This window comes from Simochromis diagramma, unplaced genomic scaffold (genome assembly GCF_900408965.1).
Source record: "Simochromis diagramma unplaced genomic scaffold, fSimDia1.1 OVJJ01000321.1, whole genome shotgun sequence".
In the NCBI taxonomy this organism is placed as follows: domain Eukaryota; kingdom Metazoa; phylum Chordata; class Actinopteri; order Cichliformes; family Cichlidae; genus Simochromis; species Simochromis diagramma.
The window spans coordinates 16060028-16075645 of NW_024386772.1; the positions used below are offsets into that span (position 1 = coordinate 16060028).

At 40.3% G+C, this 15618-nt stretch overlaps 1 protein-coding gene across 1 annotated transcript; it reads left to right on the top strand.

The window, feature by feature from the left end:
• The first annotated feature begins 507 nt into the window (after positions 1 to 507).
• Positions 508 to 15370, top strand: il12rb2l (interleukin 12 receptor, beta 2a, like). The gene is made up of 16 exons (XM_040052556.1): positions 508 to 639; positions 1063 to 1155; positions 6728 to 6875; positions 6983 to 7134; positions 7290 to 7423; positions 7582 to 7723; positions 8109 to 8185; positions 8272 to 8530; positions 8646 to 8837; positions 8942 to 9046; positions 9140 to 9283; positions 11725 to 11880; positions 12045 to 12108; positions 12383 to 12488; positions 13234 to 13551; positions 14267 to 15370. Exons 2-16 carry the CDS (start codon positions 1089 to 1091, stop codon positions 14528 to 14530), a joined length of 2328 nt encoding a protein of 775 aa, XP_039908490.1. The 5' UTR covers positions 508 to 639; positions 1063 to 1088; the 3' UTR covers positions 14531 to 15370.
• Positions 15371 to 15618: the final 248 nt, after the last annotated feature.

The following is a 15618-nucleotide window of genomic DNA, read 5'->3' on the forward strand; positions in this document are numbered from 1 at the left end:
CACATGAATACGTTTAGAGAACTTTCCTATAATGATTTTTAAAGGTTGCAAACAACCTTCAGGATATTCTTTTAAAAAGGAAACAAGCAGACACAAACGTGTTTCTTAAAACCCGTAACCGACTTTAAAACAGATGGAATTATGGTGTGTTCAAAAGTTTATATAAGCCCAAAATGCTTTATACACTCAGGTTAGTAGCTGTCATTTTAATTAGACACTTTCATACACGTGCTCACGTTTGAGCGGCAGAAATTCAAAACAAAACAACCTCAAAGTTCAGTAACCTAAATATCTTACGCTACTTTTTGTCACGTGATATCTCTCTTTCTTTTCTTGAAGTTATCAAAAGCGTTTGCGTAATTTAAAAAACAAAAAAATAAAAAATACAGGGTAGCTACGACAGACACGTTTCGGGACCTGCAGCGAGTTAGTGTGTGGGAAGAACTGACACGACTAGCTGCCAGCGAGCACGCGCGGGTGAGCTGACGTCACTGGCAATTCCAGCAACTGGGTGGAGCGAATCGGTAACTGCGGAGAGGAGAAATTTCTGAACTTCACAGCAAGTTTCTCAGTTAAAACAAAAGCTGCGTGTTCCTGCAGAGCATGGGCGGCTCACATCTCAGCGTGTCTCACCCGGAGGTAAATCATTTGTACCCTAATAATACTTAATATTTACTTAGAAATAAAAGAGATCATAATTAAGGTTTAATAGAATTTGAGACTGAATAAAATGCCGAGTGTCTGGTAATTCGGTACTTATCACAAAGCTGCTCCCTCCTATCTGGCAGTACGCCTATTTTTGTTAATCACCAAATGACTTTACGCTCCACTGCACCCAAGAGGAAGTCTGAAACTGTCAGTCTGTCTGCAGTTGGGCTATTTATGCCAGATGTTGTATTTGTGATACGGATGTAGTTACCCCACATGTTGCAGCTACAGGTCAATGCGTGAACTCTTTCTGTAAGACCAACAGAGTTTTTGACTATGTCTTGTGATTGATTATTATTGTTGTTGTTGTTATTTTGGATGTGAGAGTTCCTGATGAATTTGGGCTTTTCGCAGGCACTAGATGCCCTTGTCTAAATGTGATGGCCAGACCTATAACAAGGTGGCTTCTGTCCATCTTGGTGACCAGTGTCTCTGCTGCTGCAGCAGGTAGGCCTATTCAAAAGCGCTTGTGCACAAATACTCATAAAAAGTACTTGCACCTGCATTCAAAGGGAAGTGTTGTCGCCTTGTACCCCACAACTTTATCAACTGTAATAACCACAACACTTTAACACCCTGTTACACTAACCCACTTAAATGCCATGCTATCTGCAGTGCTGTTTTCTTTACAGTCATGTTTACTGATTATTTGATTAATTCTGTACTTTGAGAGGTTTTGCTTTATCATAACCCCTAAATGATTTGTTTTTCCTGTTCTCTAATGCTTTAAAAATTCTTTCTTTGTACTGCTTTCTTTGTTTAGTAATACTTTGGTTTAAAATCTTAAACTTAAACTTGTAGACACTCACTGTGGTACCGCTGTCCTGACCTTCTCTATACATTTTAAGATTAGAATCATCACCCCATCATTCCCACTGATTTTCAGTCCAGTTCTGGTGTAATTTGGCATCCCTCAGCTTTTTCTCCCTGTTTCACCCTTATTGAGAATTTTCAGCCATTCTTCCACTGAGACCATTTCTGATAATGCTTCAGTGAACAGTAGATGAATCAGCTGAAGGGTCAGATGCATCTCTCAGGTCATTTTGTTTGTTCTGGTCACATTTTTTCCTGTTTTTGAGGACGTGATTTTCCAGTAGTGTCCGTCTGCTGTAGACAGTTTTTTAGGCTTGACAGTTCTTCTTTTGTAGTTTTGTAGCTGTAGCTTCCTCAAATTTGTTTTAGGACACACTGCACACTATGCCTAAATATGCCATGTTTTCAGCTAAAAGCTCTTTTGGAATCACCTTACAAAAATCCTGTTTTATGCCTATCAAACTAGGTTATATTTGATATTTTTCTTAGATTTAACTAAAGAAATACAAGGAAATTATTTGTTTATTAGACAGGCTGCTTGTAAAAAAGTGGCTAAATACAATAAAAAAAAAGGGTTTTTGCTCAGTTCTGTGTTTTATGTAGGCACAACACTGGTTCGTCCTTTGACTTTGATCCCTTTTTATGCTTGAATGATTCTTTGGTCAGTGTTAAGTGGCCCTAAAAACAGTGTGTGGACATTCCTGAGTGAAAAAAGGAACAAACAACCAAAGAAAGAAACATGTTCCAAGAGAACTAGACCACTTTCAAAGGTTACAAAACAGTCTGGCTCCCCAGATGCAACATACAAAGAAAAGAGGGTAGCTCAAGACTTTTGCACAGTACAAGGGAATGGTTGCAGACTAACCAAGAGCAGACCAAGTATATTAAAGCTTAATTTTCACATTATTTTCCACTTTTCAACTAGGCACATGCAAATGCTATCCATAAATGAATGAGTATTTTAGTTCTTAGTAAAGGACTGACCTGTACAATAACAGAAAATGTTAGCTGGGAGCTTTATGTGCATCACATTTTCCTGAAGCTGAGGACACTACATCAATCTCAACACATTTTTACTATTTATTCTCACTATTCATTTATTTGGTGGCCCATCTATCACACCTATCAGTCTTTCCTCATTGTTTGTGCTGTTTTTAAAGAGAAGTGGTCATAATTGACTAGACTACACTTGTTTTGGATCCAAACTGCACAAACTGCTCATTTCCTGTTCTGCAATCTGCTTTCCTGCAGTAGTCGGCATATATTGAACGGGTTACTGCTAAAAGTGTAGAGGCTTACAAGAAACGTGTAAAGGTGGCAATCTTGCGATGAGTAAAATCAAAGGTATGCGTGTGTGTGTACGCACAGATAGACGGATGCGCGCACATTTTTTTTCTTGTGGTTGAGAACAGTGTTAGATCTATTGCTTTCTCCCCCTTTTCTTCATCATCTCTCACTTCCTGTATCATTTTATAACAATTATAGTCACCTTTGCTAAAAGCCTTAACTTATGCAATCTTATTAAATGATAATAAATGTGGAGAATATGGTTGGAACTGACGGTAAATCAGTCGTGTTCACAACTTTCTTCACTCATTACATGTGTCTGAGTTTGTGAGTCATTGTAGCTTGGCAGTCTGTCACACAGGGTCAGTTTGCTTTACTGTGACTCGTGGGGATATTACCAAATATAGTTTTATTGCAGACGTTTTGTCACTTTCCTTTCTTTGTCTTTTGTTTCATTGGTTTTATTTCCTAGGAAATGAGACAAAGGAGCTGACTTAAAACACATCTGGAGCTTTTTAACAGTAAAGCTGTTATAAAAAGCTAAATTAGCCCCCACTAGCAAGACACAGAACCACATTAAACAGTGTCTGCCATCACTCTACAAATACTCGTGCTGTTAGTGTGTTTGGGTTTTAGCAGCAGTGAAGGTGACTGGTGTAGCAAGAGAGAGAGGTTTGACAGAACTGCCAGAAAGTGACTAGAGAAGGGAGCTAAGGCTGGATTTTGGAGAAGGGAGAGTGCATGGTAGGAACAGTGTGTGGTTTAAGTAATGTGGGATCTTGAAGTGGATGAGTGCAGGCTGATTAGATGGACAACGAGGTGGGAACTCATTGCAGTTTATTTTTTCTGTACTTCATCTCTCCTCTGTCTTCCTGCATTCTGTGAGCTGGGAGTTTTTATATTCAGCGTGCTGCTGTGTTGCATGAGCGTAGGTTTTTGGTTGAGCAGTATTGAAAGGACAAGTTGTGGAACACATCTGGGAAAGATTTTGTGCATCACTGGCCGAATTTCCTGTACTTTGTTCGTATTTTTAGAAATGTTTGATACTTTTCTACATCACTTTATGTTAAAAAGATCTAGTTAAAGTAATGGAAAACACACAAATCAGGCACTGAGTGGACCTCACCTGCCACTTCGTTAAGCACACCTTGCTAGTACTGGGTTGGATCAAAGTCTGCCTTTATTCTTCTTGCAAAGATTCAACAAGTTGCCGGAAACATTCCTCACAGATTTTGTCTATATTGCCACAATGGCTGCAGATTTGTCTGTCGCACATCCAGATTCAGATCTGGTGACTGTGGAGGTCATTTGAGTGTAGTGAACTATTTGTCATGTTCAGGAAACCAATCTGAGGTTTGTGATGTGGTGTTTTATCGTGCTGGAAGCAACCACCTGACTCTGGGTACACTGTAGTCATAAAGGGATGGGCAGAAACAATACTCAGGTAGGCTGGCCCAAAGACTGCTAAGAAAATTTTCCCCACATTATTACACAACCAGCAACCTGAACTGTTGATACAACCCTGGATGAATCCATGCTTTTGTATGCCAAATTCTGAGCCTGCCATCTGAATGAGGAAGCAGAAACTCCTCTATTACCCAATTCTGGTAAGCCTGTGTGAATTTTGACCTCAGTTTCCTATCTTAGATGACAGGCATGGCAGTTTGACAAACAGCCACACCAGCCCATCTGGCACCAACAGCCACATTGAAAGTCACTGCAATAACATTTCTCCTTCATGCTAATGCTCAGTTTGAACTGAGCATTAGCATCCGGTCATCCCGGATCAGAGGATGCTGATTTTATATGTGATTTGATGTTTGTGTTAACAAGAAGCATGTAACAGTTTAACTAATCAAGTGGCCTCTGAGTTTATACTAGAATATAATTGAAACAGACTTTTGACCTTTGTCAGCTAGTACAGCGGTCCCCAACCCTCGGGCCACGGTCGTTTGGTACCGGGCCACGAGAGTTGAGGCTCGGGTGTAAAATTTATGGTTTCCAGAGTTTTTATCGGTTTTTAGCGTTGTTTTTTATCGTTTTTATCGTTAACTCGGTTTCCCTGGGTCTTTTCCTGTGTGTTATGAATAAATCTTCTTCTTTTTGGTACCGGTGCTGGTTTTATTTTGTTGTATTTATCCAAAACACCATAAAGAACGGTCCGTGAAAATATTGTCGGACATAAACCGGTCCATGGCGCAAAAAAGGTTGGGGGCTGCTGTTCTAGTATTATCCCTGACACTGAGGGCTCAACATGGATACAAATGTATTTTATTTTCTGTCCTCTTTAGTGTTTAGTTCAGATCCGCAGAAAATCAGAGTATAAAATGCTTAAATATGTCACCCATTCATGTCAGGGATTAATTATGTTATTCAATATTAGAAATATGTGTTTCTGCTCATATTCACCTCATGTTCAAGACTTTCTGCACATTCAGAACTTTTCACAAAGCCTGTGGTTATAGAGAATTTCCTTGTCAGTTATCCAAGTAGCAACAGTACTTCTAAACCTGGGCTTAAAAAGTGGATCGTAATCCTTGTAAACATGACCCCTGTTTGGCAGCCCACAGTTGGCAGTCAGCTAAAGTAATCTGAAATGTAATGTAATGTTCTCCCTGCCTTGTCGGTATAAGCCCCACCCACCCCCTTACGGGTTCATGTGGACTAAGTGTGGCTTTACCGTTCCTACACCTTCCCACGGTTCACCCAGAACTGCCCACTGTGGGACTACCTGGGCCTGTCTGCTGGGACTGATGCTTTTAGCGTCTTTAGTGTAGTGGTTAAAACGTTTGCTTGGCAAGCAAAAGGTTAACAGTTCAAGTCCAGCCGAAGACACAGATCCCTTTGGTGTGTGATGACTCTGCCAACTCAAAACATTAGGAACTACGTGCTGTGGCGAGAAAGTCGCTGAAAGCTGCGTGAGTTAAAAAAAAATAAAAATACTGACACCAAACCTTCTCTTCATTTTATTTCGTGGCTCCTCCATGGGATGTGTGTGCACAACATAGACATTCACTAAATTGGCACAAAAGATTTCATGTATAAACTGTACAAACTCATATCTGATATTGTTTTTTTTTTATTTAAAAAAAGTCCCACTGTTGGAAAAAGACCTGCCTCTGAGGTTTATAGGAGTAATCCCTCTGCTTCTTTCATTGGGGCGACGTGTTCCCTGAGTGCCCCATGGACTCTATGCCTGTGCCTTGAAAGATCGTCTGCCCACGTGTCCCCCCTACTTTGTGTTGACAGATTTGGGAGGGTGTGGAATCATGGTTCAGCGGATGGGCGTAGGCGTAGGCTGTCTTTAATGGAAAGCGGAACTTCAAATCATAATCTAATGCAAACTAGACAGCTGTCAGAAAAACCATGTATTTAGTTTATTACAGAGACACTTTCTAAATCATTATTTGTAGGTGTGTGGGCTTGATTTCACTGTAAAATGACTGTATATGAGTGAGCATGCCTTTTTCTCATCACCTTTACTTGCATCTTGGCCTGATGGAACACGAGAGGAAGACGTAGAGAAAGGAATTCAGGGTGTACAAACTAAGAACTGTTTTTATTGAGCAAGAGACAAACATGAGGGAAAGGAATATGGAAAAGGAAGGAATGGGGAAAAGGAAGAGGAAAGACAGAGGAAACAGTAGGAGTGAGGAAGCATTAATGGGAGGAAGAGAACAGTGAGAGGTTTGCCTCTTTGGAGCTCAAAGGAGGGATATCCTCCTTCTATCTCTCACGGGCAAGAACAAAAGCATCCTAAACACACAAAGGGAAGCGGGTGAAACAAAAAAGCAGATATGAACTCACGTGAAACATAAAACATAATGAAAGTGGGTCTGAAAATAAAACAGGAAGAAAAACTACAAACAAAACCCAGATTGGTAACGATGACTTGTGTTTGTCCTTTGTGTTTTTTCAGATCCGCCAGCTCCTCCCTCTGATCTTGAGTGCTTTAGACCATGTGACGAGACAAACTGCCATGTGGACATACAGTGCACCTGGGATCCAAAGTCAGATCCTAAGATCCCCACTAACTACACCCTGCACTGGGAGCCAGCTCATAACCAGTAAATAAAACCCATTTTTTTACAGCTGTAAACAATAAGAAATGCCCCTCTCTGAATTTGTCTTGAACTTCTCCCGGTGTCATGTCTCGTCTGGTCTTTTCTTTCAGCGACAGCCATGTGAAAGGTGGGACCAGTTTAGACGGTCGCATTCCTCGAGAGGACTTCTCCGGTGGAGGAGAACTTCGGGTTTGGGTCGAGGCCGTTAACCAGAATGGCTCCAACAAATCTCAGCCGGTCGTCTTTAACGTCGAAGGAATCAGTGAGTCAGTCCCACGAATACAAACGCCACCACAAACGGCAGTAATAATAATCAGTTCCTAATACCGCAGCGGAAAATTTTTTGATGTTTATCTTCAAATGATTGATTTTCATTTAAGTAATATTAAAGATGAAACTTTTTTTTTTCACTGCTAGCCAAGCCACCCCCACCTAAAGACATTACAGCCGAACCGGAACCGTTGGAGTTTATGTGGAACACTTCCTGCATAGAGTCTTCTGGACTCTGTGACATTCGATATCGGACTAAGGGAGAAACAGACTGGCCAAAGGTGTAGTGCGTTTAGGGGTTTTCTTCCCCATTAACAAATGAATACATGAAATAAAGTCCTTAAAAAAGCTTATTAGGCAAGTTAAATTGTATAGTTTGAGAGACAAAAGTGTCATCCAGTGAAATTATGCTCAAGCTTGTTTTTTTCCTCTTGTGCAGTTTGAGGATGAATTACGTGGCACCTACGCAGTGGAGGAACCGGACCTTTTTACGGTTTATGAATTCCAAGTTCGTTGTGACTGTGGTACAGGATTAATGAGCGACTGGAGTAAGATCCATAGCGTTAGGAGCTCAGAGTCAGGTGAGAGTCCTCATTTGGAGTAATAATAATGATGATAAAAATAATAATAATAATAATAACTTAGATCTTTATGGCACCTTTAGTGGAACCTAAGAAATGTCATGAGGATTGCATCACTTTCCCAAGTTTAGCATTTAAGAACAATTCAAAAAAGGTTCATGTTTCTCTGGGTTTTTTTGTTTTTTTGTTAAAAAAAATCTCTTTAACATTCTTTCACATATTACATCAGAATTGGGAAGCCACTTGAATTGTAGCTGATTACTGTAGTTTTGCCCTAAACTGTAATTGTTCTCTTAGCTGTTTTAGTGGCATGTCTTTCGTGCAGCTAGAAGGAAAATGTTGCCTTATCTCCCTGGCTTTGTCTCTTTCTTGCAATGCCACTCAGACCCTGTTGGAGAAGTGGATTTATGGAGGGACTGCGGTATTTCCCCTCTAAGCTCTGACTGTTTTCTGACTTGGAAGGTAGGCTGAGAACTAACTCGCTCACTCTGTCTCACCACGAGCCAACTCATCCTTCACTCTCCTTGCCTTTTCTCCATTCCCTCCAGAGTCTCTCTGATTCTCAGGCACGTGGGTTCATTCGTGGATATAACCTCACAGTTTTCTACAGCAACGGCTCTGAATTGCAGATGTCCACGGCCGAGCCAAACAGGCAGTACGTGCACGAAATTGTGGAGCAATTGTGCAGCAACGATATCACAAAATGGTTCCTCAACGCCACTCTGAAGGATGTGTCATCAGTCAGCATAATCGCCTACAGTTCTAAAGGTGCCACAAAGAAATCGTTTCTGACTATATCAACAACAGGTAAGAGACTGTGCAGACTTTCATAAAAACTACAGGACGCTTTGAAGCCCCTAGCGGCATCTAACCATCTCCGATAGGGGATACATTTAACCTTAAGCACTGGTCTCTTGTTAAGGTAAAGAAGAAAATGTTCTAAAAGTTGACCTCAAGATGAATAAAGAGAACCTCAGCGTGTCCTGGGTTCCACCGTCTGACGTCTCAGAGCTAAAAGAATACGTGGTGCAATATAAACAGGCAGGATCTCCACCTGGCCGAGAGTTTGACTGGATAAGAGTGGAAAAAAGCCAGAACACAACATTTTTTAAAGGTCTGTAATGTGTCAAACCTCATTAATTAAAAGAGTTGTTGTTGTTATGATAACTGTTGATTGCATTTTGAACCCTGTTGTGTGTTGTATGTCTCCACCTACAGGTCAGTTTCAGGAGTGCAAAGCATACCAAGTGTCGGTGTTCAAGGTATTGAACAACAATGAAGTCCTCCATCCCTCCACAGAGATTGGATATTCTCGTCAGAAAGGTGGCGCTCTCTGCTTTGTTCCTTTGATGGTTTCAGGCCACTGTAGCCTCTTTTCTCTCATCATAATAATTTTTTTCTTTTTTTCTTAATCAGCTCTGTTAGCAGTGCCGTCATTTAAGGTGGAAACTCTCACTGAGACTGAGGTGACTCTTCACTGGAAAGCCATTCCTCTCTCCGAGCAGACTGCCCGGATCTGGTGCTACGAAATTGGATACAAATGGTTGGATACGCAAAAAGGTATATAGCAGCAAACTATGTTACAGTTCAGTTATTTCTGGCTGATTTTTGCAAAGCTAACTGTTCATAGTTAGTAAAGAAGATAGCATGCATGCTTAAAATATAAAGCACATTACATATGAAGGGAAAAAAGACAGAAAACAGGATAAAGATTTTTCTGGGTTGTATTTATCAAACATCTCAGAATTAGTCCTATATAGCATAATATAGGACTTGGCTTTGTGTTTTAAATGTGTTCCTGATGTATTATTTCTGCCTTAAGCTCAGGTCTTGTACCAGAGGTCTGGGATTTTGAGGGCTCCGCACAGTATCTTAACTCTTCCCAGGACATTCCCCGAATCTGCTAAGGCCACTCTCTCAGTTTACACCCCCGAACGGTCCCAACAACCACTGGGTCCACTTTGGACTTCCACGCTTATTCCTTCAGCCACTAGTACATAGCAGTCGTCTTGTGCTCCTTTTCTTTTTTCTAGCATTGCTATCAGCTGGGATCACGTCATCTATCACAGCTGCAGTCCCCTGATGCTTGTCAACCACCACAGTGTCTGGTTGGTTGGCCAACAGCTGTTGGAAGTCCCACAAGACCTTAGCCCTGTTGTTCCACTTTCAGAGGTGTGTCCCACTGGGACGTGTGGACTAATACTTACGTGGCCCAAATGTGCCTGCACTGTATCCCAGCCACTTGGATTGTGCTTCTGACTGTACATTGTCTTAGGGTGTGAACGATAGGTTCAATTGACATGTACCATACTCGAGAAGAACTTCCCTCCATCCCCTCTCCCCTGCAGGCTTGCACTCACATTGCGCTTAACTGTCTGGGCTAATTCACTGAAGTTTCCTTTAGCGTCACAAATACTTTTTTACTCTTAGATAAAGCTTTTGCAGAACCCAAGGAGCTCATGATTCTGTGCATTTTGTGGCACCCATAATGTGGTGGTGCACCATCTTGCTGGAAAAACTCAGGGAACGTGCCAGCTTCAGGGCATAAAGAGGAAACACATCATCATGTAGCAATTTCAAATATCCAGTGGCCTTGAGGTCTCCATTGATGAAGAATGGACCCACTATCGTTGTACCCCATATACCACACTAAACCATCACTTTTGTTGTTCCAACAGTCTTGGAGGGATCCATCCAGTGTGGGTTAGTGTCAGACCAATAGTGGTGGTTTTGTTTGTTAACTTCACCATTCACATAAAAGTTTGCCTCATCACTGAACAAAATCTTCTGCGTGAACTGAGGGTCCTGTTCCAATTTTTGTTTTGCCCATTCTGCAAATTCTGTGCGCCGATCTGGGTCATCCTCGTTGAGATGCTGCAGTAGCTGGAGTTTGTAAGGGTGCCATTTGTGAGTAGCTAATATCTGCCAAAGGGATGTTCGACTAATGCCACTCTCCAGTGACATGCGGCGAGTGCTACGCTGTGAGCTCTTGCTGAATGAAGCTAGGAGAGCCACTGATATTTCTTCATTAGTGACAGTTTTCTTGCGTCCACATTTTGGCAAATCCAACACTGAACCAGTTTGAACACAATTTCGATCTGCTCCTCATGTGTTAACCTCTTTGACGTGTCAATGGCAAAGAGAAACTTGCAAATAACCCATGAAAGAATAAAGTTACGTTGAAACCAAGCACACCATTGTTTTTCTTGTGACATTACCAATAAGTTTGATTTGTCACATGGCCCTCTTCCTATTGAAAAAACAAAAGTAGTATCCAAGATGGCCGACTTCTAAATGGCCACCATGGTCACCATCCATCTTGAGGAGTTTGCCCCCTCACATATAGTAATGTACCACAAACAGGACTTTAATATCACCAACCATTCCCATGTTATTACGGTGTATCCATATAAATGGCCCACCCTGTACTACTGAACCCAGTGATTTTTATGGGGGCAGGTGTGGGGTGCAGATAGGAATGCTACTAGATTTGCACTGTGCTCGAGTCCAGATGAACTGTGTCCCAGCCCACCTTTTCAAGCAAGCAAAGGCAACGTACCACTGCCTCACTTCTTTTCTGCCATATTTGCAAGAACTTTCACAGCCCAACTTTATTGACACCCGCAGCATGAACGCATGACAGGAATGTGCCGTGGTTTGTAGTATTGGACCTTTGATTTTGGATTTTTTGGAATATAAACTCCGGTCTAATAATTAGAATTTTCAGTTTTTGATTATAGTTTAGAGTTCTTAGTTTACTTTCAGTGTTTTTCTTTATTTTTGCAATCATAGTAGCCTAATGCCTTTGTGCTTTAGTCATTTCATCATAGGTGATGATTTTACAGTAGTATAATCCTACTAATTTCATCTGTCTGACATACGTGCATTATTAATGATTAACACCTGATTAGTGACTTCCTGCTCTGACATATTTGATAAATAAAGACTCAATAACTTTGATTACACACGTAACCTCACTCCAGACATTTTCTCTCTTTCAGTGTTCAATGTAAATGCTTCCAATGATCATGAGACCTTCACGCTCCGTGATCTCAGTCCAGGCGACTATGAGGTGTGGATGAGAGCTATTACTGAATTTGGACGTGAAGCGAATGCCACTGAAACATTCAAAATAAACCACCAGCAAGATATGTATGGTAGGTAGGATGGGTTTGACGTTATGTTTGAAGTTGTTGTTGATTTTTCTTTATTTTTCTTGCTGGATGTAACTAACTTAGGGTGTAATGGATTGTGCAGTGTTATAAGATATGAAGTATTTATTATTTCTCTCACAATGATTGCTTCTCCCTCTTTTTTTCAGGGTTATTGATACCAGTTCTGTCTGTAGTTGTTGTGCTCCTTTGTGTGTGTTGTATTTTATTCAGGTGAGACGATCATCTTAAACTTATCTCTGACATCATATTTGAAGCACATCACAATTGTGTTACGTACTGTTAACAAATACTTTTATATTCTGAATAAATGTTGAATAACATGAGAAATATAGTAAAAAAAAATATCACAGTATACCAAGGACACAAAACATATTAAATTCAAACTCCCTCCAGTTTTGTCTTTATGAACATAGTTACTTATACCTTTTTATGAGGTGATCTCCCAGTCTAACATATTTGCTGTTTACTGTCTTGTCTTTGGCAGCGTTTGTCCAGGACCAATCAAAGCATGTCCACTGATATCTTCGTGCACCTATGAGAAAGTGCCTGATCCCCGCAACAGTCACATCTTTAAACAGATGAAGCATCAGGTTAGACTGAATGAAACGTAACTGCGAGGTTTCTATAGACTCCTAAAAGTCTTAATTTTTTTTACTGTATTTGTTATAGTAAAAGCCTTAAGTTATACAAAAAACCAACTTTAATAATGGTTTCAAAAATCCTTTAAAAGATACTTTCTGGTATTGTAAGTAATTAACAAAATGGCTCTTTATAGATCTGTATTACAGAAACAACAGCAGTCATTCTGTGATGTGAAAAAGAAAGTTGTCACAGGACTGTATGCAATCCCATGGAAAACTAAGTAGACATCATCATTCAGCAGCTTGTAGAGCCACGTTTAGCAACAACTTAAACTGATTGTTTCCTGTATGGCTATCAGCATCTCACAGTGTTGTGGGGGAACGTCGCTTCAGTTGGTTGAGGTTTGTGGGAATTTTTTTTTAAACGCAGATCTCTTAAGTTCCCACCAAAGCATTTCAATCGGGTTTAGCCACTGCAACATGCTGAGTCTTTCCTTTTTTAGCCATTTGGTTGCAGATTTGCTGCTCTGCTTCGAATCATTGCCCTGTTGCATGACCCAGTTTGGAGCATAATTTACTATACAGAGGAGCTCATGGTGTGCTGGTCTGGCTCCAAAACAATCCCAAGGCTACTAATGACAAAAAATAAGCTAAATCAAGACCAATACCAGTTGATGCATACAGGTCACTGATATATAAACTTGGCTCAATGATAATCAAGAAATTGTTTTTTGTTTTTTCTGTCTCTCTGTAGTTTAATGATCCTTTGGGCTGGATATGCATTCCCGTCTGTGAGCCACAGCCCAAGATCTCTGTGCTCGAAGTTGTAAAAATAAAGTCCCCAAATTTAAACCCTGATGGATTAGTAGGACCAGTGACAGGAGACAAGTTTTCACAAGATGATCAGAGGGAGGATGCTGTCCCAGAGGAGACTGGAAGGTTGGACCGCAGATATGGAAAAGAGCCCTACAGCAAAATGGTTGATTCCGACGAGGAAACGAGTGGCAGCTCATCAGAGGAAGAACAGTTCACGTCTGGTTACGAGCAACACTTCATGCCCTCTCCTTTAGAAGTAAGTTTTATCAAAGCCTCACACCTGATCAGAGACATTATTCTCATTTTTTTCTTTCTTTGTTGTTATTTATTGACTTTATTTAAAAAGAGCCAGTATACAAATAGTAAAGTAATACTATTTTACCTCAGACATGCAGCTAAGCACTGGTCCAGGTCAGTCAGCTCACTGAAATTATTTCTTTGCGTCATCGGATGTGCTCCCAACTCTGCCAGCAAGAGCTCAAACTGCCCCGCTGACAACCTGGAATATGTACGAAAGCAGCTGTGATACAGCTTCAAGTCCTGGATTAAACCAGGAAATTCTCTCCGCTGCTTCCTTCTCGTGAGAATTTGGTGGACCCAGGATCTCAGTTTCTTACTTTTCTAGTTTAGAAACATCCTGACCAGCTCATCATCGCTTGATGTCAACTTCATTTTTTTCACTGTGTGCTTTTTGAGGGCAGATTTTCTCCCAAAATGCATCACTTTTGGTGTTTGTATACATTAGATGACAAGTTCAGATCACAAAAATTCAGAATTTTGTGTGCTTGGTTTGTAATGGCCTGTAGTCTAACTCTGTCATGATTTGCAGCTTTTGCATTAGTATATGACCATATCATGTTTAGTTTTTGTTTTTTATTCCACTATGATGTCATAATTCTGCCAGTCTTATATACACTTTGCAACTAAAGGCTCCCTTATTTATTCAAATCCTTTTTTCTCTCTCTCTGTAGTTTAATGAGTCCTTGGACTTTATCTGCATTCCCGTCAGTGAGACACAGCCCAAGAACTCTGAGGGATTAACAGGGCCAGTGGCGGGAGATGAGTCCTCAGAGATGGAGAGCCCAGATGATCAGAGGGAGGGTGGAAGAGAGGTGTACAACAAAATGGATGATCCCTATGAGGAGACAGGGGATTTCTGTAGCTCATCAGAGGAAGAACAGTTTACATCCGGCTATGAGAAACACTTCATGCCCTCTCCTTTGGAAGTACTCTAACATTGGCTATATCGCCACACCTCATCTGGCACATTGTTTGTTTGTTTGTTTAATATACGATTGTTTGAGATGGGAAACCTCTGGATAGCCTTTTTCTTGAGATGCCTGCAGAGCATTTGGGTCACTGGAAAGATTTGTCTGCTGAAGCTGATTTTATGTCTCTCTCTGTCACAGTTTTCAGCTTTTGCATTAGTTTGTTCCATCTAATCATATCATGTTTATTGTTTATTTTTTGGATACTTTTTCTATTTCAGTTAAAGTCGACTTGCTCTGCATCCCACATTTTGCCCAGCATTGAGCCTGACTATGACAACACCAACAGTAGTATTTTTAGGAGTCGAAACATTTGCAGGATGTGCAGTAGTTTACAATTTATTTCGAATCTGCATATTAACCCTAATCAAAGTGCACAGAGTGACAAATTATACTGACACCACCTGCTAAAACACTTTATGGTATTATAAAGTATCTCAGGAAACTCAATAAAAATAAAAGCTATCTGTACAATTATAAAACTGTGCTTTAAACAGATGTTTGTTTGTTTTTTCACATAAAGCGTCTTTAGGTAACACTGGATCTAATTTTATCATATCCATGACCTGTATGAAGTCACTGGAAATAGAGTCTGAATTTGTTGCTATTTACTCACACACATGCTCTGTAAATGCCATCCATCCACTCTATTCCAATCCAATCTGGGTTGTGGGGTAAATGACAATCCTTTGAATTTGATTTTTAAATGATTTTGAGTGTGTTGGAAATATTAAAATCCTTCTTAGTTTTTTACATTGTTGCACAATATACTTTATATTTTGATAAATAAAATGTCTGTCAAATACATGTACAGCCATCACATTTGATTTAAATTACTAATATTGACTGTTTAAGCAACACCATGCTGGAGGAATATGGTGTAACACACAGTTTAGGTGTAATGATTAGAGATTACACTTAATAACAAAACCCAAAAGGCCATAATTGTAACACATGGTTAAGTTGGTTGTTATAGATAGATAGATAGATAGATAGATAGATAGATAGATAGATAGATAGATAGATAGATAGATAGATAGATAGATAGATAGATA

Excerpts from the sequence above, each read along its gene's own strand:
- il12rb2l (XM_040052556.1), top strand. The coding sequence starts at position 1,089 with ATGGCCAGACCTATAACAAGGTGGCTTCTGTCCATCTTGGTGACCAGT. Across the intron at positions 7,135-7,289 it reads CTTTAACGTCGAAGGAATCA|CCAAGCCACCCCCACCTAAA; the intron begins GTGAGTCAGTCC and ends TTTCACTGCTAG. Across the intron at positions 12,109-12,382 it reads GTGTGTTGTATTTTATTCAG|CGTTTGTCCAGGACCAATCA; the intron begins GTGAGACGATCA and ends TGTCTTTGGCAG.